Here is a 26,098-nt window from a genome sequence, read left to right as displayed (position 1 = left end):
CTGTTAGTATCCAGCTGGTCTTCATAGGGTTACGGTTCACCCAGGACATCCAGGTAAAGGCTGTTAGTATCCAGCTGGTCTTCATAGGGTTACGGTTCACCCAGGACATCCAGGTAAAGGCTGTTAGTATCCAGCTGGTCTTCATAGGGTTACGGTTCACCCAGGACATCCAGGTAAAGGCTGTTAGTATCCAGCTGGTCTTCATAGGGTTACGGTTCACCCAGGACATCCAGGTAAAGGCTGTTAGTATCCAGCTGGTCTTCATTGTGGAATGAAACAATGTCTGACCCTGCATCAGTGGTTAGGGAAGGGTAACTTGTCCTCTACATATTTGTACAGTCCATCAGTGAGGCTCTCTGTCTCACCTTGCCGCCTGGTCCAGGTGAGGAGTCGATCATGTCCATGCTGGTTGACCCTGGCATGACCTGTCCATTACAGATGGCATCAGGGACGTAAACATAGCCGTCCACACAGCACTCTATAAACTCCATGTTGTTCTCTGTCAGGGTGCCTGTCTTGTCTGTAAACACGTACTCCACCTGGAAAACACACACATTCAGGTAAGAGTGGTGAGTGTGTGTGTGTACTGTGTGTACTGTGTGTATAGCCTACCTGTCCCAGTTCTTCATTGAGGTCAGATGTGTTAACCTGAGCCCTCTCTCCCAGTTCCTCGTCAAACATCTCATCATCCCACATGATGAAGTAGGACCCCAGGAACTTCTGCATCTCCACGGTAACGTACATGGACACGGGGATGATGTAATTAAACAACACCATGAAGGCCAGGAAGTCTGTGAACGCCCGGATCAACTGGAGAGAGAGATGAGGGAGGTATGAGGAGGGAGAGGGGGGAGGAGGGACAGTCAGAGGTGACAGGGAGAGAGAGAGGTGGGAGGTATGAGGAGGGAGAGGGGGGAGGAGGGACAGTCAGAGGTGACAGGGAGAGAGAGAGGAGGGAGGTATGAGGAGGGACAGTCAGAGGTGACAGGGAGAGAGAGAGAAAGGGAAAGTGAGAGGTGAAAAAAAACATCAGCTATTGCATAAAAATGATTGTAGTTTTATAACCTACTATATGGCGTTGCCTCTCTGTGTCAGTCTTCTGGTTGTAGAAGGGCTCGTCTTTGTCCGGGTCAGCCTGCCACACATACTTCAGCACTGTGTTGATCAGAGCCTTGCTGATCAGGATGCACAGGTACACTATCAGATACGCATTCATTGACCTGGAGGTGGGTGACAGAGAGGGGATGAGAGACAGAGAGGGGGGAGACAGAGAGGGGGAGAGACAGAGAGGGGGGAGACAGAAAGGGGGGTGACAGAGAGGAGAGACAGAGAGGGGGAGACAGAGAGGGGGAGAGACAGAGAGGGGGAGATATGAGGGGGGGGCTTACAGAGAGGGGAGAGAGACAGAGAGAGGGGGAGACAGAGAGAGGGGAGGAGAGAGAGAGGGAGGAGAGACAGAGAGGGAGGAGAGACAGAGAGGGGAGGAGAGACAGAGAGGGGGAGATAGAAAGGGGGGCAACAGAGAGGGGGAGATAGAAAGGGGGGCGACAGAGAGGGGAGGAGAGACAGAGAGGGGGAGAAAGAGAGGGGGAGACAGAGAGGGGGGAGACAGAGAGGGGAGAGAGACAGAGAGGGGGAGAGACAGAGAGGGGGAGAGACAGAGAGGGGGAGACAGAGAGGGGGAGACAGAGAGGAGAGAGACAGAGAGGGGAGGAGAGACAGAGGGGGGACAGAGGGGGGAGACAGAGAGGGGGAGAGACAGAGAGGGGGGAGAGACAGAGAGGGGGAGACAGAGAGGGGGGAGAGACAGAGAGGGGAGGAGAGACAGAGAGGGGAGGAGAGACAGAGAGGGGGAGAGACAGAGAGGGGAGGAGAGACAGAGAGGGGAGAAGAGACAGAGAGGGGGGAGACAGAGAGGGAGGGAGAGACAGAGAGGGGAGGAGAGACAGAGAGGGGGAGATAGAAAGGGGGTGACAGAGAGGGGAGGAGAGACAGAGAGGGGGAGACAGAGAGGGGGAGACAGTGAGGGGGAGAGACAGAGAGGGGGAGACAGAGAGGGGAGGAGAGACAGAGAGGGGGAGAGACAGAGAGGGGAGGAGAGACAGAGAGGGGGAGAGAGACAGAGAGGGGGAGAGACAGAGAGGGAGGGAGAGACAGAGAGGGGAGGAGAGACAGAGAGGGGAGATAGAAAGGGGGGTGACAGAGAGGGGAGGAGAGACAGAGAGGGGGAGACAGAGAGGGGGAGACAGAGAGGGGGGAGAGACAGAGAGGGGGGAGAGACAGAGAGGGGGAGACAGAAAGGGGGGAGACAGAGAGGGGAGGAGAGACAGAGAGGGGGAGAGACAGAGAGGGGAGGTGAGAGAGGGGGAGGAGAGACAGAGAGGGGGAGACAGAGAGGGGGAGACAGAGAGGGGGAGAGACAGAGAGGGGGAGAGACAGAGAGGGGGAGACAGAAAGGGGGGGGGTGACAGAGAGGAGAGGAGAGACAGAGAGGGGGAGACAGAGAGGGGGGAGAGACAGAGAGGGGGAGATATGAGGGGGGCGACAGAGAGACAGAGAGAGGGGGAGACAGAGAGAGGGAGGAGAGAGAGAGGGAGGAGAGACAGAGAGGGGAGGAGAGACAGAGAGGGAGGAGATAGAAAGGGGGCAACAGAGAGGGGAGATAGAAAGGGGGGGACAGAGTGGTGAGGAGAGACAGAGAGGGGAGGACAGACAGAGAGGGGGTGAGAGACAGAGATGGGGGAGATAGAAAGGGGGGCACAGAGAGGGGGGAGAGACAGAGAGGGGGAGACAGAGAGGGGAGGAGAGACAGAGATGGGGAGAGACAGAGAGGGGAGAGACAGAGAGGGGGAGACAGAGAGGGAAGGAGAGAGAGAGGGAGGAGAGACAGAGAGGGAGGATTGACAGAGAGGGGGGAGAGACAGAGAGGGGGAGACAGAGAGGGGGAGATAGAAAGGGGGAGATAGAAAGGGGGAGATAGAAAGGGGAGATAGAAAGGGGGCGACAGAGAGGGGGGGAGAGACGGAGAGGAGGGGAGACAGAGAGGAGGGATGACAGAGAGGAGGGGAGACAGAGAGGAGGGGAGACAGAGAGGAGGGGAGACAGAGAGGAGGGATGACAGAGAGGAGGGATGACAGAGAGGAGGGGAGACAGAGAGGAGGGATGACAGAGAGGAGGGGAGACAGAGAGGAGGGGAGACAGAGAGGAGGGATGACAGAGAGGAGGGGAGACAGAGAGGAGGGATGACAGAGAGGAGGGGAGACAGAGAGGAGGGGAGACAGAGAGGAGGGATGACAGAGAGGAGGGATGACAGAGGAGGGGAGACAGAGAGGAGGGGAGACAGAGAGGAGGGGAGACAGAGAAGAGGGGAGACAGAGAGGAGGGGAGACAGAGAGGAGGGGAGACAGAGAGGAGTGATGACAGAGAGGAGGGGAGACAGAGAGGAGGGGAGACAGAGAGGAGGGGAGACAGAGAGGAGGGATGACAGAGAGTAGGGGAGACAGAGAGGAGGGGAGACAGAGAGGAGGGATGACAGAGAAGAGGGGAGACAGAGAGGAGGGATGACAGAGAAGAGGGGAGACAGAGAGGAGGGGAGACAGAGAGGAGGGGAGACAGAGAGGAGGGGAGACAGAGAGGAGGGGAGACAGAGAGGAGGGATGACAGAGAGGAGGGGAGACAGAGAGGAGGGGAGACAGAGAGGAGGGATGACAGAGAAGAGGGGAGACAGAGAGGAGGGGAGACAGAGAGGAGGGATGACAGAGAGGAGGGATGACAGAGAAGAGGGGAGACAGAGAGGAGGGATGACAGAGAAGAGGGGAGACAGAGAGGAGGGATGACAGAGAGGAGGGGAGACAGAGAGGAGGGGAGACAGAGAGGAGGGGAGACAGAGAGGAGGGGAGACAGAGAGGAGGGATGACAGAGAGGAGGGATGACAGAGAAGAGGGGAGACAGAGAGGAGGGGAGACAGATGCAGAGGAAATTACATAAGAATGTCTTCAGGAAGGGTGGACGGTCTGAATGGGTCTTTAGGGGGAAACGGATATGATGCAATTAGGTGGCAATTAACGTTAAGTGAACCTGTCTGGAAACATGGTAACCACGCATCATAAAGTGGAAAACACAACCATGTTAGTGGGCCTTACTTCTCCACTGCAGAGCGTTTCTGGGACTTGGACTGGTAGTTGAGCGCCATCTTGGTCTCCATACCAGTGTAGATGGCAACAGCTAGGAGACACAAACCAGAGGGTCAACTTGGGGAGACATTTCACATCTGTGAAGATGAAGGAAAGAGACTAGGAAAGGGAACAACACTGTAATATTGAGATGCAGCCCTGATGACAATAATATCAGTCAGATCTGACAAGTCTCTGTCGGTACTGAATACTGTCATGGTGTCCTACAATTATCTGAGAAATCAACTCCCATCACACTCATCTGATTTCATAATAAGACTTGGCTTGCAGTCATGTCATCTCATGCAGTGTAATGACGGCATTCCTGCTTGACAGTTTGTAATATTCTCACTCATACAGGTCTGTACAGGCCTCAGCAGCTGGCCTCAATATGCAATCCACAGTGTGAACACAGGAACTTAATGATTTGGAAAGGAACCTCTAAACATTCCAAACCCATTATATGAATGAAAACTAGGAATCTATTTTAGATTCTATTAGTGATGTCATTACAAGGTCGTGGTTCTGTAGCTCAGTTGGTAGAGCATGGCGCTTGTAACGCCAGGGTAGTGGGTTCGATTCCCGGGACCACCCATACGTAGAATGTATGCACACATGACTGTAAGTCGCTTTGGATAAAAGCGTCTGCTAAATGGCATATATTATTATTATTATTTAGAGTCTATTAGTGATGTCATTACAAGGTCGCCCAGTGTGGTGTCTTTAGAGTCTATTAGTGATGTCATTACAAGGTCGCCCAGTGTGGTGTCTTTAGAGTCTATTAGTGATGTCATTACAAGGTCGCCCAGTGTAGTGTCTTTAGAGTCTATTAGTGATGTCATTACAAGGTCGCCCAGTGTAGTGTCTTTAGAGTCTATTAGTGATGTCATTACAAGGTCGCCCAGTGTAGTGTCTTTAGAGTCTATTAGTGATGTCATTACAAGGTCGCCCAGTGTAGTGTCTTTAGATTCTATTAGTGATGTCATTACAAGGTCGCCCAGTGTAGTGTCTTTAGAGTCTATTAGTGATGTCATTACAAGGTCACCCAGTGTGGTGTCTTTAGAGTCTATTAGTGATGTCATTACAAGGTCGCCCAGTGTAGTGTCTTTAGAGTCTATTAGTGATGTCATTACAAGGTCGCCCAGTGTAGTGTCTTTAGATTCTATTAGTGATGTCATTACAAGGTCACCCAGTGTAGTGTCTTACCATATATGTGCTGTGTGTTTTTCAGTGTCGCCCCTCTGAGAAGTAGGTTCTCAGATCCCAAAGGCCTGAAGCAAACACAGAATACACTTCTTTGTTAGAATACACTTCAAAAAATGTTTTTGTGCAAACACACGAGCAATGACTTCCTGAATTTGGAGTCAATTTCCTGGGTATGGATTTACCTCGCGATGGGCTCGTTTCTGTCCGAATAAATATTGATTCGGCCCACGAATCTGTCCAAGGAGAGAGGGTATGCATGTGTGAGTTGGTGTGTTTTGCGTTGTTTTTCTCTATACAACCAGTTCTGATTGTCTGGATGCAGTGTTGTGTGCAGTGTTGTCACTCACTTGTAGAGGTCTGGTTGTGGTTGTTCACATTCAATAGAAGCCTGTAGAGTATCGAAATCCTCCTCTGTGATGAAGGCCTGAGTGTCCTGCACAGCATAGTAGGTCTTTGTGGAGGGATGGAGGGAGTCACAGCGAGATCAAGAACACAGCGAGATCAAGACGCATCTCACATTACTCCTCTAATGAAACAGAAAACAAACTCTCTCTCTCCATTTCGCTCCATCTCTCTATATCCCTCACATACACACTCATACCCTCTCTCTCACTCACTCTTTCCCCTCTGTCCCCCGTCTCCCACGCTCTCTCTCTCTTTCACTCTTCTGTTCTCCCTCAACTCTATCCCATTCTTTCTTTATCTCTGCCTCAGCCACCTCTCCCATCTCCCTCCTCCTCTCTCTCAGTCAGAGTGTAGTGTTACCTTGTGACTGGACTCCCCATCCAGACTGGCTGTAGTGACAAAACAGGTCCCGTCCTCCCTACTGGTGGAGAGAAGGATGAGGTCACAGGGGAACGTCTCATCTTCCTTGATCAGCACCACATCACCCACCTGGGAGGGAGGGAGGGAGGGAGGGAGGGAGGGAGGGAAGAAGAAAGAAAGAAAGAAAGAAAGAAAGGAAGGAAGGAAGGAAGGAAGGAAGGAAGGAAGGAAGGAAGGAAGGAAGGAAGGAAGGAAGGAAGGAAGGAAGGAAGGAAGGGTGAATGGGTGGGTTGGAAGTTAGAGCGTGAGAGAGATGTCTTTAGCTCAATAGGATAACACAGTCGTGAGTTGCCTAAAGCATGTGGGTTGGACCCACGTGTGGGTCACTGTGGGTCCAGGTTGGTAGCGGGATGACATTTGTTGTGCATTGCAAAACATTTTACTTAAAAATTGGAAATGTAAACAATTAAAACCAAATAGAAAGTGTGTAGAAAAGATAATGGACCTATATATATTTTTTATAATAGTCTAGAATCTTTGAGAACTTACAATCAACAAAATAAAACTAGACAATGAGGCCCCCATAGATTGTGTTAGAATGATTTGAGCATAAGAACACAGCATTAGCCATGTTAAAATATGCAGGAAATGTGCTTAAAAACTGCACAATTCTTTCTCAGCTCCATGACAAAAATGTGTAGAATTGCAGGAAATTAGCTTTAAAATTGAAAAATGTTCTCTCCGCTGCCAAAATTATATTTTGTACTTCGTCTTTGGTCTGTTTATGTTTTTTCTCTGCTCAACCCTTATGGTGGGTCGCGACTCAAAATACACCTTAATACGTGGGTCTGATACAAAGAACCCAGGTTTGATCCCTGGTCATTTTCAGCTGTAGGATGATACGTACCCTCAGCTTACGACTCTGTTTCCTGATCACCTTCCCATGCTGCACCTCGTGCACAGGACACTGGTTAATAGCATTGTCTGCTTTGTGCCTGAGCCAGTCCTCATAGCCCTGTTTGATGGCCGTGACAGTGATGACAAAGAAGAGAGGTAGTCCGCTGGTGATGGGACTGGTGGGAGTGTCAATTATCAACTGAAGAGGGTGGGAGAGAAAGAGAGAATGATCTATTGTCATCTGAAACTTCTGCGTTTGCCAGATTTATACTTCTTGCCAACTAAGCCTTAAATTGACTCAAATTGAATCTACCAGTCAAGCTCTGACCTGGACAAGAAATATGATGAGGAAGTAGAAATTGGCAATTCTTCTAAACTGCTCAAACAAATTCTTCGGAACAAAATTCCAGAAGGTGTACTGTGGAAAGGGAAGCAACAGCAAATGGTTACATGGTTGTAATGTGGTTATAACGTGGTTGTAATGTGGTTGTAACATGGTTGTAATGTGGTTATAACGTGGTTGTAATGTGGTTGTAACATGGTTATAACGTGGTTGTAATGTGGTTGTAATGTGGTTGTAGCATGGTTATAACGTGGTTGTAATGTGGTTGTAACGTGGTTGTAACGTGGTTGTAACATGGTTGTAACATGGTTGTAGCGTAGTTGTAGCATGGTTATAACGTGGTTGTAATGTGGTTGTAACATGGTTATAACGTGGTTATAACATGGTTGTAACGTGGTTGTAATGTGGTTGTAACATGGTTGTAACGTGGTTGTAGCGTGGTTATAACGTGGTTGTAACATGGTTATAACGTGGTCATAACATCGTTGTAACGTGGTTATAACGTGGTTGTAATGTGGTTGTAGCATGGTTGTGGTTCTCACCTTGGAGGAGATGATGCGGTTGTCGGGGTACCTCTGGGGAATGTAGGCCTCTGCTCCGGGTGGGGGCTCCTTGTTTCCAATGTACACCGTCCTGGTGTCCACCCAGTTCTCCTCTCCAGCACACTGCACAGAGGTCAAGACGTCAAAGGTCAATGCCAGGTCAGCACACAGGTCAGGTCAGATCATGACAGGACAAATCAGGGCAGGTCAGGACAGGACAGGAGAAGACACAGGGGCAACAAATGTAGCCTCATTGCCTGGCTGGGGGCCTGACTGGCTGGTTGTCAGGCAGTTGCTTCCTGCTCCAGCCAACATGTCGTTGTCTCACCAAACTTGGTTCGTGTTGTTGGCTGGGCTCCCTGCCTGTGCTGGCTGGGCTCCCTGCCTGTGCCATTAAACCCCTACAACTCATCCAGAACGCCGCAGCCCGTCTGGTGTTCAACCTTCCCAAGTTCTCTCACGTCCCCCGCTCCTCCGCTCTCTCCACTGGCTTCCAGTTGAAGCTCGCATCCGCTACAAGACCATGGTGCTTGCCTACGGAGCTGTGAGGGGAACGGCACCTCAGTACCTCCAGGCTCTGATCAGGCCCTACACCCAAACAAGGGCACTGCGTTCATCCACCTCTGGCCTGCTCGCCTCCCTACCACTGAGGAAGTACAGTTCCCGCTCAGCCCAGTCAAAACTGTTCGCTGCTCTGGCCCCCAATGGTGGAACAAACTCCCTCACGACGCCAGGACAGCGGAGTCAATCACCACCTTCCGGAGACACCTGAAACCCCACCTCTTCAAGGAATACCTAGGATAGGGTAAGTAAGGGTAAGTAATCCTTCTCACCCCCCTTCTTCCCCCAAAAAAAAAAGATTTAGATGCAAGTGGCTGTTCCACTGGATGTCATAAGGTGTATGCACCAATTTGTAAGTCGCTCTGGATAAGAGCGTCTGCTAAATGACTTAAATGTAAATGTAAATGTAAATGTTGAATGCAGAGACAGTCTGGCAGACACAATAGCATTACAGTCGCAAACAGAATAAATGACTGTGTTGTGTGTAATAAAGTGGCGACCTAACAAACATGACACAATAGCATTACAGTCGCAAACAGAATAAATGACTGTGTTGTGTGTAATAAAGTGGCGACCTAACAAACATGACACAACAGACCTCCAGTAGCAGTGAGTAAGGCCTCTGAGTCATGTAACCGGGTGGGGAATGATTAATGAGTGATGGCTACAAGCCTTTCACCTTACAATAACTCTCCCATTCAACACTAACTATGACACACGCCTATATACAAACACACACCAACACACACCACAGCACCATAGGAAGGTCAACCCACTGATTTCACACCTGTCTGGAATAGTCAAATAGAATAGAATCTGATCAAACATAATCAAATATTTAAAGAAAAGAGGGAAATCAAATATAATATCATCTTAAAGTAATTTCCTTACTCGCTGAGCCTTAAGTTACTAAATGGGTTGCGTCCATTAGAGTGCTACATGTTTGCCCATGTCTGTTTATTACCAGTGAGCCAGCTCAAGAAGCTGGACAAGCCCAGACAGAGAGACACTGAGGGGATTTGATTATTCCCCCAAGTGAACTGGGTTAGCATTGACTGCATTCCATTTAGAACCGGGCTACCACCGGGGTGTGAGCCGGGCGCCCAGTTCTGGGCATTCTAACGCTAACTTTCTAGCCTGTATGTTTATTGCCAATCAGAGCGTTTATATAATGCTTTCCTTAGAATACCTCCTTTGTCTGAATATAGTGTATATCCTGTTCCATGGATATTGGTCATGTCCTTTGTTTGGTTAGCATGTTATACTTTGTATGTCTCCTTAGTTATGCCACTTTGTCTTATATCTATGTCCCCTTTGTATTCGCTCCAGACCAAAACCTTACCTACCGGCCTTTCAAGCCATTCCATATCGCCATCCTACCGCCCATGTGCTCCTGCGTCCGTTTGCGGTGCTTTTTTAAATGAGTTAATAAATATCCTGAACTGGAAACCTTGTACTGGAAACCTTCAACCATCCTTCCTGCATTCTTACAAATACACCATAGTGGTAATATCACTCCTCAACCTAGCCTAAGATACAGCCGACCTAGCCTAAGATACAGCCGACCTAGCCTAAGATACAGCCGACCTAGCCTAAGATACAGCCGACCTAGCCTAAGATACAGCCGACCTAGCCTAAGATACAGCCGACCTAGCCTAAGATACAGCCGACCTAGCCTAAGATACAGCCGACCTAGCCTAAGATACAACCGACCTAGCCTAAGATACAGCCGACCTAGCCTAAGATACAGCCGACCTAGCCTAAGATACAGTCGACCTAGCCTAAGATACAGCCGACCTAGCCTAAGATACAGTCGACCTAGCCTAAGCTACAGCCGACCTAGCCTATGATACAGCCGACCTAGCCTAAGATACAGTCGACCTAGCCTAAGATACAGCCGACCTAGCCTAAGATACAGCCGACCTAGCCTAAGATACAGCCGCCCTAGCCTAAGATACAGTCGACCTAGCCTAAGGTACAGTCGACCTAGCCTACGATAGAGTCGACCTAGCCTAAGATACAGTCGACCTAGCCTAAGGTACAGTCGACCTAGCCTAAGATAGAGTCGACCTAGCCTAAGATACAGCCGACCTAGCCTAAGATACAGCCGCCCTAGCCTAAGATACAGTCGACCTAGCCTAAGGTACAGTCGACCTAGCCTACGATAGAGTCGACCTAGCCTAAGATACAGTCGACCTAGCCTAAGGTACAGTCGACCTAGCCTAAGATAGAGTCGACCTAGCCTAAGATACAGTCGAACTAGCCTAAGATACAGCCGACCTAGCCTAAGATACAGCCGACCTAGCCTAAGATACAGCCGCCCTAGCCTAAGATACAGTCGACCTAGCCTAAGGTACAGTCGACCTAGCCTACGATAGAGTCGACCTAGCCTAAGATACAGTCGACCTAGCCTAAGGTACAGTCGACCTAGCCTAAGATAGAGTCGACCTAGCCTAAGATACAGTCGAACTAGCCTAAGATACAGCCGACCTAGCCTAAGATACAGCCGACCTAGCCTACGATACAGCTGATCTACCCTAAGGTACAGTCGTCCTAGCCTAAGATACAGTCGACCTAGCCTAAGGTACAGCCGACCTAGCCTAAGATACAGCCGACCTAGCCTAAGATACAGTCGACCTAGCCTAAGGTACAGTCGACCTAGCCTAAGGTACAGTCGACCTAGCCTAAGATACAGTCGACCTAGCCTAAGATACAGCCGACCTAGCCTAAGATACAGCCGACCTAGCCTAAGGTACAGTCGACCTAGCCTAAGATACAGCCGACCTAGCCTAAGATACAGCCGACCTAGCCTAAGATACAGCCGACCTAGCCTAAGATACAGTCGACCTAGCCTAAGATACAACCGACCTAGCCTAAGATACAGCCGACCTAGCCTAAGATACAGCCGACCTAGCCTAAGATACAACCGACCTAGCCTAAGATACAGCCGACCTAGCCTAAGATACAGCCGACCTAGCCTAAGATACAGCCGACCTAGCCTAAGATACAGCCGACCTAGCCTAAGATACAGTCGACCTAGCCTAAGGTACAGTCGACCTAGCCTAAGGTACAGTCGACCTAGCCTAAGATACAGTCGACCTAGCCTAAGATACAGCCGACCTAGCCTAAGATACAACCGACCTAGCCTAAGGTACAGTCGACCTAGCCTAAGATACAGTCGACCTAGCCTAAGATACAGCCGCCCTAGCCTACGATACCACCGATCTACCCTAAGGTACAGTCCACCTAGCCTAAGATACAGTCGTCCTAGCCTAAGATACAGTCGACCTAGCCTAAGGTACAGTTCCACTAGCCTAAGATACAGTTCCACCTAGCCTAAGATACAGTTCCACTAGCCTAAGATACAGTTCCACTAGCCTAAGATACAGTTCCACTAGCCTAAGATACAGTCCGACCTGGTTCTTTCTGTAGACACACTCACTGGAGCCAGACAGAGGCTGCAGGGAATGATCTTATCAACACCTGAACGGTTGCTACTCTGCATACCTAATCAATCAAACCTCAGCTGTTTAAAAGGTCAGAGTGGCCAGTGTGGTTGTTCAGTATGACCTGTAAGACAAGCAAATGTGTTCAGCCATCCAGGCTCTGGTAAGCTGTGGTTCAGAAGAGGCCAGTGTGAGGTGATGAGTGTGAATGCCCCATACCGCACCACGGGTCCACCCATCCATCCCATTTGACAGGGATTACATTGAGCCAGCATGTGTAGCATTAGCATCTTTAGCTAGCGGTTATGTAAGTGGGGCGAGTACAGGCTAACATCCCTTTAGATATTATTTTTACTCACAGAGGGCACTGTGGTATATCGGCCAAGCAGATTAAACATCCGTTAGCTCTTGTTAATGAATTAGTCCTTTGTAGTTCAGTTGGCAGAGCATCGCGTTTCTAACACCAGGATAGTGGGTTTGATTCCCGGGACCACAAACACATAGAAATGTCTGCACGCATGACTGGAAGTCGCTTTGCATAAAAGTGTCTGCTAAATGGCACAGGGACAATTGGGCTTACAGTTTCACCATACAGTATCGTTGTTGCGTCACAATGTACTGTAACAAAACTGAACCTTTTTGACTAATCTTGTCCTGGGCAGTGCATCTCTCTTATAAAACATTCAGCCCTAGTGCCCTACATGATTTCATTCATGGAACAGAGGAATGCAGCCTAAAGACTGAACAAAGAACCTGTGTGTGTGTGTGTCCACTGAGCCTCTCTAAGCAGACCTCCCACTCTGCTCTCCACCATAGTATTACTATACTACAGCTGTCAACAATACTCTCTTATTGGCTTATAGCCTCTGCGTCAGTTTGTTGCTGTTGACATCCCCTTGCCCAGAGAAACAGACATTACACACACAACTCCTGCTGCAGTATAACAAGAGGTGACGGTAATCCTGTGTCCAGGGAATAGGATTGTTTTCCCCTAGCAACGTGCCCTAGTTTCCAGCCATGTCTTGTGGGGTTCATTCACTGAGCACTCCTAGCCTCCTAGACTACTCTGGTCACCCCCACTAGTGTTTAGCTATTTTGAGCTCACCTGTCCTATACACACCTCAGACAGGACAGGAGGAGACTCCACCTCTGGATCATTGAGCCTGTGGAGGTTTGAATTGGTGCATCTCAGTAGTCTATAGTGGCACCCTCTTCTAGTCTCTTTACCCTTTGACTGGTGATTCTGGGGGTAGATCCCGATATTCTATAGTGGCTAAATCTTCTAGTATCCTCATGATGCTGGTTCACCAATCAAAGGGTTAAGAGTGGAGAATACCACTATAGACTACTGAGATGCAGCCGTAGCTGGCCTGCTTTGGTGATCTGAGCAGCAGAAGAGATGAGAGAAGACCTAGCATGAGGAAGAGAGAGGAGAGAAGAGCAGCCTTCTGTTCTGTGTGTATCAGCAGCAGACTGGGAACAGCTGGGATCTCCTCTCTCCAGATAAGAGCTGGTCCTCTCTCTCTCACAGTCAGCCCACACTCTTGCTTTCTCTTTCCTTTTCACAATCCCAACATTTATCTTGCTCACTCAGCTCACTCTCAGACATACACCACTCCCTATCTCAGATGAGTCACGAGAGGAAGAGCGGGTGTGAGAGTGAGAAAGAGAGAGTGTTTATTGTTCAGGAGCAGAGGAGGCAGCTTCTACCATGAACACTGTATTGTCCTCTGCCTGACAGAGGAAAGGGAGTCACCCTCAACCAGAGAAACACCGGGTACAGACCGCAGCCATTGAGACATCCACACAACTACAACCAAATGAACCTATTAACTTTATGGATGATAAAGATGTATTCTATGTTCTATTCTAAAAAACAACCCTCTTCCAAAACAGATTTTTCCCCCCGGGCTTTAAAATATATTCTCTAAGTAATAGCACATGAAAGACACAAACTGATGTTCCTGTTAGAACATGAGGCGGGGCAGTGTTAATGAGGGTACAAGCCCACGCATAAATACTGCACATCCTCCCTGCCTGCCCGACGAGAACCAGTAAACACTGACGTAACATGACAGGATAGGTGAAAATAAGAGTTCCTCTACATTGTTTTCACCCATCCAGTAAGGTGTGGGATCTGTGATTAGACTACTAAGTGGGGGAGAAGGGAAGAGTGCCTTTAGTATTGGTACAAGACCACTCACTATCTCTTGTACATGGCGTATCATCATGGCATGTCTGCTGATAGTACACAGTCTGTTCTCGTGCTCTCATGGAGGAGAGAAGAGGAGAGCACATACAGTATAGATAGACTGGATAGCTTGAGTCTGGAGATGCTGACAACACTCTCGTCTCACCCACTCCTCTCATCTCTGTCTGTCTCCTGCCCTCTTCTCCCACACATCTCTCTCTATCTACCTCCTGCCCTCTTCTGGCCCACTCCTGTCTATCTACCTCCTGCCCTCTTCTGGCCCACTTCTCTCTGTCTACCTCCTGCCCTCTTCTGGCCCACTCCTGTCTATCTACCTCCTGCCCTCTTCTGGCCCACTCCTCTCTATCTACCTCCTGCCCTCTTCTGGCCCACTCCTCTCTATCTACCTCCTGCCCTCTTCTGGCCCACTCATCTCTATCTACCTCCTGGCCCACTCCTCTCTATCTACCTCCTGCCCTCTTCTGGCCCACTCATCTCTATCTACCTCCTGGCCCACTCATCTCTATCTACCTCCTGGCCCACTCCTCTCTATCTACCTCCTGCCCTCTTCTGGCCCACTCCTCTCTGTCTACCTCCTGCCCTCTTCTGGCCCACTCCTCTCTATCTACCTCCTGCCCTCTTCTGGCCCACTCCTCTCTATCTACCTCCTGCCCTCTTCTGGCCCACTCCTCTCTATCTACCTCCTGCCCTCTTCTGGCCCACTCCTCTCTGTCTACCTCCTGCCCTCTTCTGGCCCACTCCTCTCTATCTACCTCCTGCCCTCTTCTGGCCCACTCATCTCTATCTACCTCCTGGCCCACTCCTCTCTATCTACCTCCTGCCCTCTTCTGGCCCACTCATCTCTATCTACCTCCTGGCCCACTCCTCTCTATCTACCTCCTGCCCTCTTCTGGCCCACTCATCTCTATCTACCTCCTGGCCCACTCCTCTCTATCTACCTCCTGACCTCTTCTGGCCCACTCCTCTCTGTCTACCTCCTGCCCTCTTCTGGCCCACTCCTCTCTGTCTACCTCCTGCCCTCTTCTGGCCCACTCCTCTCTGTCTACCTCCTGCCCTCTTCTGGCCCACTCCTCTCTGTCTACCTTCTGCCCTCTTCTGCCCACTCCTCTCTGTCTACCTCCTGCCCTCTTCTGGCCCACTCCTCTCTGTCTACCTCCTGACCTCTTCTCCCACACATCTCTCTCTACCTCCTGCCCTCTTCTGGCCCACTCCTCTCTGTCTACCTCCTGACCTCTTCTGGCCCACTCCTCTCTGTCTACCTCCTGACCTCTTCTGGCCCACTCCTCTCTGTCTACCTCCTGACCTCTTCTGGCCCACTCCTCTCTGTCTACCTCCTGACCTCTTCTGGCCCACTCCTCTCTGTCTACCTCCTGACCTCTTCTGGCCCACTCCTCTCTCTACCTCCTGACCTCTTCTGGCCCACCCTCTCTGTCTACCTCCTGACCTCTTCTGGCCCACTCTCTCTGTCTACCTCCTGCCCTCTTCTGGCCCACTCCTCTCTGTCTACCTCCTGACCTCTTCTGGCCCACTCCTCTCTGTCTACCTCCTGACCTCTTCTGGCCCACTCCTCTCTGTCTACCTCCTGACCTCTTCTGGCCCACTCTCTCTGTCTACCTCCTGACCTCTTCTGGCCCACTCCTCTCTGTCTACCTCCTGACCTCTTCTGGCCTCCTCTCTGTCTACCTCCTGACCTCTTCTGGCCCACTCCTCTCTGTCTACCTCCTGACCTCTTCTGGCCCACTCCTCTCTGTCTACCTCCTGACCTCTTCTGGCCCACTCCTCTCTGTCTACCTCCTGACCTCTTCTGGCCCACTCCTCTGTCTACCTCCTGACCTCTTCTGGCCCACTCATCTCTATCTACCTCCTGGCCCACTCTATCTACCTCCTGCCCTCTTCTGGCCCACTCATCTCTATCTACCTCCTGGCCCACTCCTCTCTATCTACCTCCTGGCCCACTCCTCTATCTACCTCCTGCCCTCTTCTGGCCCACTCCTCTCTGTCTACCTCCTGCCCTCTTCTGGCCCACTCCTCTCTATCTACCTCCTGCCCTCTTCTGGCCCACTCCTCTCTATCTATCTCCTGCCCTCTTCTGGCCCACTCCTCTCTGTCTACCTCCTGCCCTCTTCTGGCCCACTCCTCTCTATCTACCTCCTGCCCTCTTCTGGCCCACTCATCTCTATCTACCTCCTGGCCCACTCCTCTCTATCTACCTCCTGCCCTCTTCTGGCCCACTCATCTCTATCTACCTCCTGGCCCACTCCTCTCTATCTACCTCCTGACCTCTTCTGGCCCACTCCTCTCTGTCTACCTCCTGCCCTCTTCTGGCCCACTCCTCTCTGTCTACCTCCTGCCCTCTTCTGGCCCACTCCTATCTGTCTACCTCCTGCCCTCTTCTGGCCCACTCCTCTCTGTCTACCTCCTGCCCTCTTCTGGCCCACTCCTCTCTGTCTACCTCCTGCCCTCTTCTGGCCCACTCCTATCTGTCTACCTCCTGACCTCTTCTCCCACACATCTCTCTCTACCTCCTGCCCTCTTCTGGCCCACTCCTCTCTGTCTACCTCCTGCCCTCTTCTGGCCCACTCCTCTCTGTCTACCTCCTGACCTCTTCTCCCACACATCTCTCTCTACCTCCTGCCCTCTTCTGGCCCACTCCTCTCTGTCTACCTCCTGACCTCTTCTGGCCCACTCCTCTCTGTCTACCTCCTGACCTCTTCTGGCCCACTCCTCTCTGTCTACCTCCTGACCTCTTCTGGCCCACTCCTCTCTGTCTACCTCCTGACCTCTTCTGGCCCACTCCTCTCTGTCTACCTCCTGACCTCTTCTGGCCCACTCCTCTCTGTCTACCTCCTGACCTCTTCTGGCCCACTCCTCTCTGTCTACCTCCTGACCTCTTCTGGCCCACCTCCTGTCTACCTCCTGCCCTCTTCTGGCCCACTCCTCTCTGTCTACCTCCTGACCTCTTCTGGCCCACTCCTCTCTGTCTACCTCCTGACCTCTTCTGGCCCACTCCTCTCTGTCTACCTCCTGACCTCTTCTGGCCCACTCCTCTCTGTCTACCTCCTGACCTCTTCTGGCCCACTCTCTCTGTCTACCTCCTGACCTCTTCTGGCCCACTCCTCTCTGTCTACCTCCTGCCCTCTTCTGGCCCTCCTGCCCTCTTCTGGCCCACTCATCTCTATCTACCTCCTGGCCCACTCTCTCTATCTACCTCCTGCCCTCTTCTGGCCCACTCATCTCTATCTACCTCCTGGCCCACTCCTCTCTATCTACCTCCTGCCCTCTTCTGGCCCACTCATCTCTATCTACCTCCTGGCCCACTCCTCTCTATCTACCTCCTGACCTCTTCTGGCCCACTCCTCTGTCTGTCCTGCCCTCTTCTGGCCCACTCCTCTCTGTCTACCTCCTGCCCTCTTCTGGCCCACTCCTATCTGTCTACCTCCTGCCCTCTTCTGGCCCACTCCTCTCTGTCTACCTCCTGCCCTCTTCTGGCCCACTCCTCTCTGTCTACCTCCTGCCCTCTTCTGGCCCACCTCTGTCTACCTCTGACCTCTTCTCCCACACATCTCTCTCTACCTCCTGCCCTCTTCTGGCCCACTCCTCTCTGTCTACCTCCTGACCTCTTCTGGCCCACTCCTCTCTGTCTACCTCCTGACCTCTTCTGGCCCACTCCTCTCTGTCTACCTCCTGACCTCTTCTGGCCCACTCCTCTCTGTCTACCTCCTGACCTCTTCTGGCCCACTCCTCTCTGTCTACCTCCTGACCTCTTCTGGCCCACTCCTCTCTGTCTACCTCCTGACCTCTTCTGGCCCACTCCTCTCTGTCTACCTCCTGCCCTCTTCTGGCCCACTCCTCTCTGTCTACCTCCTGCCCTCTTCTGGCCCACTCCTCTCTGTCTACCTCCTGACCTCTTCTGGCCCACTCCTCTCTGTCTACCTCCTGACCTCTTCTGGCCCACTCCTCTCTGTCTACCTCCTGACCTCTTCTGGCCCACTCCTCTCTGTCTACCTCCTGACCTCTTCTGGCCCACTCCTCTCTGTCTACCTCCTGACCTCTTCTGGCCCACTCCTCTCTGTCTACCTCCTGACCTCTTCTGGCCCACTCCTCTCTGTCTACCTCCTGACCTCTTCTGGCCCACTCTCTCTGTCTACCTCCTGACCTCTTCTGGCCCACTCCTCTCTGTCTACCTCCTGACCTCTTCTGGCCCACTCCTCTCTGTCTACCTCCTGACCTCTTCTGGCCCACTCATCTCTATCTACCTCCTGGCCCACTCCTCTCTATCTACCTCCTGCCCTCTTCTGGCCCACTCATCTCTATCTACCTCCTGGCCCACTCTCTCTATCTACCTCCTGGCCCACTCCTCTCTATCTACCTCCTGCCCTCTTCTGGCCCACTCCTCTCTGTCTACCTCCTGCCCTCTTCTGGCCCACTCCTCTCTATCTACCTCCTGCCCTCTTCTGGCCCACCCTCTCTATCTACCTCCTGCCCTCTTCTGGCCCACTCCTCTCTGTCTACCTCCTGCCCTCTTCTGGCCCACCCTCTTCTACCTCCTGCCCTCTTCTGGCCCACTCATCTCTATCTACCTCCTGGCCCACTCCTCTCTATCTACCTCCTGCCCTCTTCTGGCCCACTCATCTCTATCTACCTCCTGGCCCACTCCTCTCTATCTACCTCCTGCCCTCTTCTGGCCCACTCATCTCTATCTACCTCCTGGCCCACTCCTCTCTATCCACCTCCTGCCCTCTTCTGGCCCACTCCTCTCTGTCTACCTCCTGCCCTCTTCTGGCCCACTCCTCTCTGTCTACCTCCTGCCCTCTTCTGGCCCACCCTATCTGTCTACCTCCTGCCCTCTTCTGGCCCACTCCTCTCTGTCTACCTCCTGCCCTCTTCTGGCCCACTCCTCTCTGTCTACCTCCTGCCCTCTTCTGGCCCACTCCTATCTGTCTACCTCCTGACCTCTTCTCCCACACATCTCTCTCTACCTCCTGCCCTCTTCTGGCCCACTCCTCTCTGTCTACCTCCTGCCCTCTTCTGGCCCACTCCTCTCTGTCTACCTCCTGACCTCTTCTCCCACACATCTCTCTCTACCTCCTGCCCTCTTCTGGCCCACTCCTCTCTGTCTACCTCCTGACCTCTTCTGGCCCACTCCTCTCTGTCTACCTCCTGACCTCTTCTGGCCCACTCCTCTGTCTACCTCCTGACCTCTTCTGGCCCACTCCTCTCTGTCTACCTCCTGACCTCTTCTGGCCCACTCCTCTCTGTCTACCTCCTGACCTCTTCTGGCCCACTCCTCTCTGTCTACCTCCTGACCTCTTCTGGCCCACTCCTCTCTGTCTACCTCCTGACCTCTTCTGGCCCACTCCTCTCTGTCTACCTCCTGCCCTCTTCTGGCCCACTCCTCTCTGTCTACCTCCTGACCTCTTCTGGCCCACTCCTCTCTGTCTACCTCCTGACCTCTTCTGGCCCACTCCTCTCTGTCTACCTCCTGACCTCTTCTGGCCCACTCCTCTCTGTCTACCTCCTGACCTCTTCTGGCCCACTCCTCTCTGTCTACCTCCTGACCTCTTCTGGCCCACTCCTCTCTGTCTACCTCCTGACCTCTTCTGGCCCACTCCTCTCTGTCTACCTCCTGACCTCTTCTGGCCCACTCCTCTCTGTCTACCTCCTGACCTCTTCTGGCCCACTCCTCTCTGTCTACCTCCTGACCTCTTCTGGCCCACTCCTCTCTGTCTACCTCCTGACCTCTTCTGGCCCACTCCTCTCTGTCTACCTCCTGACCTCTTCTGGCCCACTCCTCTCTGTCTACCTCCTGACCTCTTCTGGCCCACTCCTCTCTGTCTACCTCCTGACCTCTTCTGGCCCACTCCTCTCTGTCTACCTCCTGACCTCTTCTGGCCCACTCCTCTCTGTCTACCTCCTGACCTCTTCTGGCCCACTCCTCTCTATCTACCTCCTGCCCTCTTCTCCCACACATCTCTCTCTCTCTCACCCCATCTGCTTCCTACCAGCTGGCACTTTTGGTTCCTTGGAAGTTGTGGGAACAAAGCCATGAGTTTCCTGACGGTTAAAACATTTTTTTTTCTTTACCGTTCTGAGAACGGAAGTGAAAATGTTGCCTGTTCTGGGAACATACATTTTTAGGTTGCAGGGAGGTTCTGAGAACGTTTATCTATGATTCGCTGAAAGTTTTCCTGGTTTTATTAACGATCTGAGAATGGAAATTCTAGGTTATTTGAAGGCAATTAAATAACGTTCTAAGAACATGTTTTAATAAGGCTGCTAGTTTAATGGTTTCTAACTCCCAGCACAGATAGGACACATGGAAATCAATGTGCTTAGGCATTATTCATGCAAACATATTCATTTTTATTGTGGCATGGCGTCAGTGAGATTCAAACCTATGATCTTCTGTTCTCTATCCATTGAATTAGTCCACTGCGCCACCAGGATGGAGATAGCATTACATGTGTCTTTTTTACTCATACAAAGCTGTTCATTTTAGACTATTCAAACCCTATTTCAAAGGAAACACGCACTCATTAAAATCACTTAAGATAGAGGACCGAGTCAAATAGTTTTGTTGACGCTGAGAACGGAATGTAAATGTTTTTAAATAACATTCCTACAACGTTCTTTGAACGTTACTAATGTTTTCTTTATTTTTATGGAATTGTTTCTTAATATTCTGAGAACATGACTTTTGATATAACCATGAGGAAACCTGGAGAAAACATTGTGTTGAGGTACTGAAATTCCCATAGACGAAGGTTACTTAGGACAACCCATAGGACAACCCACGCTCTCACCAAGCTCTGAGAAACGTATGGTTCACAGAACGTTATGTGCTTGCTGGGCTTCCTCCATTCTATAGAAGACAACACTGTTGCTACTGTACAGTACAGTACAATAGTTGGGGATGTAGGATAATTGGGGGTCCAAGACAGTTGGGGGTCTAAGATAGTGGGCGGTTTTGCTTACTGAAACATCAAGTGGGAGAGGAATACAGATTCAGTAACCATTGATACTTGTAATTCCATACATGGTCATCCCCAACCAGGGGTCATTCTGGTTAGCAGAGTAAGTGGTATAATGCTATGCAAATGGGAAGCTGAAAGAGGTCAGCCTGACTGCAGTCAGAGAGATCAAATCAATGACTGTTGTAGGCTTCCTCACCAACTATACTCTAGTCCAATGTTTCCCATCTCCAGTACCCCCAACAGTACATATTTATATTGGAGCCCCAGACACGCAGACCTTATTCAGCTTATCAACTCATCATCAGGCCCTCAATGAGATGAATCAGGTCTGCTTGTCTGGGGCTACAACACAAATGTATGTTGTTGGGGGTACAGGAGGACTGGACTAGAGGAACGCTGGTGAGAATGTCCACAACAATCACTGATTAGATCTCTGACTGCAGGGTCAGCCTGACCTCTTTCAGCATTCCATTTGGAACTTAGGCACTGCATGCCATTATACCACTGGCCTAGTATAGTCTCTTCACTGGGTTTTAATCAAGCCCTCTCCTCATGTTCTAACACACTCCTGTGTTCTCTCACACTAGGCCCCGTGGCCCGCTAGTGACCTCTTCTAATCACTCCATTTGCCTGTTCATGGTCGGCTCAGTTTACCACATGGCCCTGTTCGTCAGATATTCTAAATCATGCTGGTAAATATTCAATCAAATTTGGCACGGTCAAATTCATTTGTAATATCAAGATTTGAATGGAGTTAGATGGTGTGATTTCTCATTCACCTGAGGCCTGAAGCATTTAGGTATTTACTGTAGATTTGGATGTATGAAAATCATCTGAAAACCTTTATGTCTGGGTGAACTCTGACCCTGTAAGTGCCACTCATTGCTTTTGTATTTATTAAGGATCCCCTTTAGTTCCTGCCAAGGCAGCAGCTACTCTTCCTGGGGACCAGTGAAATTAAGCCAGTTATATACAATTTTAAAAACATTACAATACATTTCACAACACACCATGTGCCCTCAGACCCCTACTCTACTACCACATATCTACAACACAAAACCCATGTGTATGTGTGTGTATAGTGCGTATGTTATCATGTGTGTGTGTGTATGCGTGTGTGTCTCTTCACAGTCCAGCTGTTCTATAAGGTGTACAGTGTGGAATAGAGTTCCATGTAGAGCCTCCCATAGTCTGTTCTGGACTTAGGGACTGTGAAGAGACCTCTGGTGACATGTCTTGTGGGGTATGCATGGGTGTCTGAGATGAGCTAGTAGTTTAAACAGACAAGCTCAGTGCATTCAGCTTGTCAACACCTCTTACAAAAACAAGTAGTGATGAAGTCAATCTCCTCCACTTTCAGCCGGGAGAGATTGACTTGCATATGATTAATGCTAGCTCTCTGTCTACATTTAAGGGCCAGCCGCCCTGCCCTGTTCTGGGCCAATTGTAATTTTCCTAAGTCCTTCTTTGTGTCACCTGACCAAACAACTGGACAGTATTCCAGGGATGACAGAACTAGGGCCTGCAGAACCTGTCTTGCTGATAGCGTTGTTAAGAAGGCAGAGTAAGGCTTTATTATGCTCTTTATCATACTGTAGATGACAGTTCAATCGTCCTCCCAGGAGCTCAGTGTTCTAGGTAATGCATCTCTAACCTTATTAGAGTCTCTGTTCCAGCCCAGCCCCTCTCTCTCTCTCTCTCTCCCGCCACAGACAACCGTTTATATAGTGCTAAGCCGACAACATTCTTTTACTGATTAGATTTAAGCTTTTAGAGTTTTAAGACATTTTGCATTAAGACCGGTCTGCGTCTAATAAAATCAAAGTCCCACGATTAAGGCCGACTTCTGATCCAGTCGGATATATTACTAGACTTCTTCTATTCTAGAGGTTTTAATAGTTAGTGCTGGGTCAGGTTTCAGGACGGGAGCGTATTTATAGTTAAAGGGAAAAACATGGGGAGACATGATTGTTTTTTACATGGTTTATCTGAAGTAGTTTCCTGTGACCTTCCAAGTCAACCAGAATCACATTTCTAACCCGTTTCCAGTCCACAATCTCATTCCAAAAGTAATCAGTCAAACTCAGTTAAGGTTACCCCAACCCACCAATTTGTGAACCACTGTTCTATGGGATATATAGTACCAGTCAAAAGTTTGGACACATATTCATTCAAGGATTTTTCTTGATTTTTACAATTTTCTACATTATAGAATAATACTGAAGACGTCAAAACACATATGAAATAACACAAAAGGAATCTTGTAGTAAGCAAAAAAAAGTGTTAAAAATATCAAAATAATTTTACATGTAGTAACCAAAAATGTGTAAAAAAATATATATATATATATTTTATCATTTGAGATTTTTCAAGTAGCCACCCTTTGCTTTGATGACAGCTTTGCACACTCTTGGCATCTCTCAACCAGCTTCATGAGGTAGTCACGTGGAATGCATTTAAATTAACAGGTGTGCCTCGTTAAAAGTTCATTTGTGGAGTTTCTTTCCATCTGAATGTGTTTGAGCCAATCAGTTGTGTTGTGACAAGGTAGGGTTGGTATACAGAAAATAGCCCTATTTGGTAAAAGACCAAGTCCATATTATGGCAAGAACAGCTCAAATAAGCAAAGAGAAAAGACAGTCCATCATTACTTTAAGACATGAAGGTCAGTCAATATGGAAAATTTCAAGAACTTTCTTCAAGTGCAGTCGCAAAAACCATCAAGCGCTATGATGAAGCTGGCTCTCATGAGGACCGCCACAGGAAAGGAAGACCATGAGTTACCTCTGCTGCAGAGGATAAGTTCATTAGAGAGTTACCAGCCTCAGAAATTGCAGCCCAAATATATGCTTCACAGAGTTCAAGTAACAGACACATCTCAACATCAACTGTTCAGAGGAGACTGCGTGAATCAGGCTTTCATGGTCGAATTGCTGCAAAGAAACCACTATTAAAGAAGATCAATAATAAGAAGAGACTTGCTTGGGCCAAGAAATACACACAATCAACATTAGACCGGTGGAAGTCTGTCCTTTGGTCTGATGAGTCCAAATTTGAGATTTTTGGTTCCAACCCGCAGTGATTTTGTGAGACGCAGAGTAGGTGAACGGATGATCTCTGCATGTTTGGTTCTCACCATGAAGCAGGGCGTAGGAGGTGTGATGGTGTGGGGGGTGCTTTTCTGGTGACACTGTTGGTGATTTATTTATAATTCAAGGCACACTTAACCAGCATGGCTACCACAGCATTCTGCAGCGATACGCCATCACATCTGGTTTGCACTTAGTCCCACTATAATTTGTTTTCCAACAGGACAATGACTCAAAACACCTCCAGGCTGTATAAGAGCTATTTAACCAAGAAGGAGAGTGATGGAGTGCTGCATCAGATGACCTGGCCTCCACAATCACCTGACCTCAACCCAATTGAGATGGTTTGGGATGAGTTGGACCGTAGAGTAAAGGAAAAGCAGCCAACAAGTGCTCAGCATATGTGGGAACTCCTTTAAGACTGCTGGAAAAGCATTCCAGGTGAAGCTGGTTGAGAGAATGCCAAGTGTGTGCAAAGCTGACATCAAGGCAAAGGGTGACTACTTTGAAGAATCTAAAATATATTTTGATTTGTTTAACACTTTTTTGATGTCTTCCCTATTATTCTACAATATAGAAAATAGTCTCAAATAAAGAGAAACCCTTGAATGAGTAGGTGTGTCCAACCTCTTGACTGGTACTGTAAGTGTAGGAATGTGTTTAGTGAATTAGTTACTATACTAGACAGTGACAGTAACAGTTACACTGGTGGAAACAGTGCTGTAATTGTTGTAAACAGGAAGTGCAGGGCAAACCCATCCCCCACTGCTGGGACAATTCCTGGATTCTAATGCACAGGCACTTAGATGTTGTAATGCCTCCTCAGTAGAGAGCGAGCAAAATAAAGAAGGGAGACGCCGTGTTAATATTTGATGGGAATCATCAATGAAGACACAGGCTGACTATCGACAGCAGCATGAAGGGGGAGAGGAGGGAGTGAGGGGGGTGTTTGGGTTGAACGGGGGGAGATTACATTTCAGCCTCTCTCCCTCTTGGACATGACTGCCTGCTGGTCCATTTGCAGTCACACAGAGAGACCAGGGACCCATCCAACAACACTCACTGGGCAATGAACAGCACAGCACCACTATGTTGTGGTTAGACGGGTTTCGGATCAAAACAGGCAGTTAAAGTGTGTTACTGTCCACCACTTCACAAGGTTGTGTGAAAGCGTGTGAAAGATAACAGCGTGTTGTACAACACACCCACACTTCCGGCCATATAGCCATAGCAGAAACACTAGCTCGAGAACTGATAAAAACAGATACAAGTGGTGATCTATTTATGTCACCATCACAGAGGGTGAAACACTAGGTAGCTAGGAACAATGGAACAGCGAATAGAGATGGTCATTTAATGTCAGTTCTGAGGTAGAGAGATAAGGAGAATCTCTACTGTCCAGTCCCCAGCTCTTCAATAGCTGACCGTCTCGCAGGCTTGAAATATCAGGGAGGAAGACTGGCAGAGACAAGAGCTGGGTAAATAGCATTGTCACATGGGCAACAAGTCAAACGATATGCCGACACACAACACACAGCGTGTGTGTGTGTGCGTGCGTGCGCATGGGCGTGACTGCATGAATGAGTGTGTGCATACGTATGCGTATTTGTGTGTCTGTGCCCGTATGTGTGTGTGTGTGTGCCCGTGTGTGTGTGTGTGCGTGCGTGCGTGCATGAATGGGCGTAACATATGAATGAGTGTGTGCATACATATGCGTAATTGTGTGTGTGTGTGTGTGTGTGTGTGTGTGTGTGTCCGTGTGCGTGTGTCCGTGTGTGTGTGTGTGTGTGCCCGTGTGTGTGTGTGTGTGTGTGTGTCCGTGTGCGTGTGTCCGTGTGCGTATGTGTGTGCGATTCTGGTCTCCCTGTTGCTCCAGAGATTAGGAGAGGAA

The 26,098-nt window shown here is 49.8% G+C and overlaps 1 protein-coding gene and 1 long non-coding RNA gene across 2 annotated transcripts in view; one reads left to right on the top strand and one right to left on the bottom strand.

Moving 5' to 3' along the window:
- The window catches only part of LOC127924580 (uncharacterized), a 1,524-nt gene extending 1,173 nt beyond the window's left edge, over nucleotides 1-351 (top strand). The window contains exon 4 of the long non-coding RNA XR_008118277.1: nucleotides 1-351. This exon is cut by the window's left edge and continues 67 nt beyond it. This is a non-coding gene — a long non-coding RNA (uncharacterized LOC127924580).
- LOC118363200 (phospholipid-transporting ATPase IH-like) overlaps nucleotides 1-26,098 on the bottom strand; it is a 53,504-nt gene that overhangs the window by 7,131 nt on the left and 20,275 nt on the right. Inside the window, exons 2-12 of the mRNA XM_052509288.1 lie at nucleotides 7,926-8,048; nucleotides 7,369-7,458; nucleotides 7,051-7,239; nucleotides 6,144-6,272; nucleotides 5,726-5,829; nucleotides 5,561-5,611; nucleotides 5,379-5,443; nucleotides 4,143-4,224; nucleotides 1,070-1,220; nucleotides 613-810; nucleotides 366-539 (exon numbers count right to left, since the gene is read on the bottom strand). Of these exons, the coding sequence (XP_052365248.1) occupies nucleotides 366-539; nucleotides 613-810; nucleotides 1,070-1,220; nucleotides 4,143-4,224; nucleotides 5,379-5,443; nucleotides 5,561-5,611; nucleotides 5,726-5,829; nucleotides 6,144-6,272; nucleotides 7,051-7,239; nucleotides 7,369-7,458; nucleotides 7,926-8,048 (1,356 nt within the window). The remainder of the gene's footprint in view (nucleotides 1-365; nucleotides 540-612; nucleotides 811-1,069; nucleotides 1,221-4,142; nucleotides 4,225-5,378; nucleotides 5,444-5,560; nucleotides 5,612-5,725; nucleotides 5,830-6,143; nucleotides 6,273-7,050; nucleotides 7,240-7,368; nucleotides 7,459-7,925; nucleotides 8,049-26,098) is intronic.

The sequence above is a fragment of the Oncorhynchus keta genome, unplaced genomic scaffold (genome assembly GCF_023373465.1).
Source record: "Oncorhynchus keta strain PuntledgeMale-10-30-2019 unplaced genomic scaffold, Oket_V2 Un_contig_433_pilon_pilon, whole genome shotgun sequence".
Taxonomy (NCBI): domain Eukaryota; kingdom Metazoa; phylum Chordata; class Actinopteri; order Salmoniformes; family Salmonidae; genus Oncorhynchus; species Oncorhynchus keta.
Note: the sequence above shows the minus strand (reverse complement) of the source record. Positions and strands in the feature narration are given on the sequence as shown.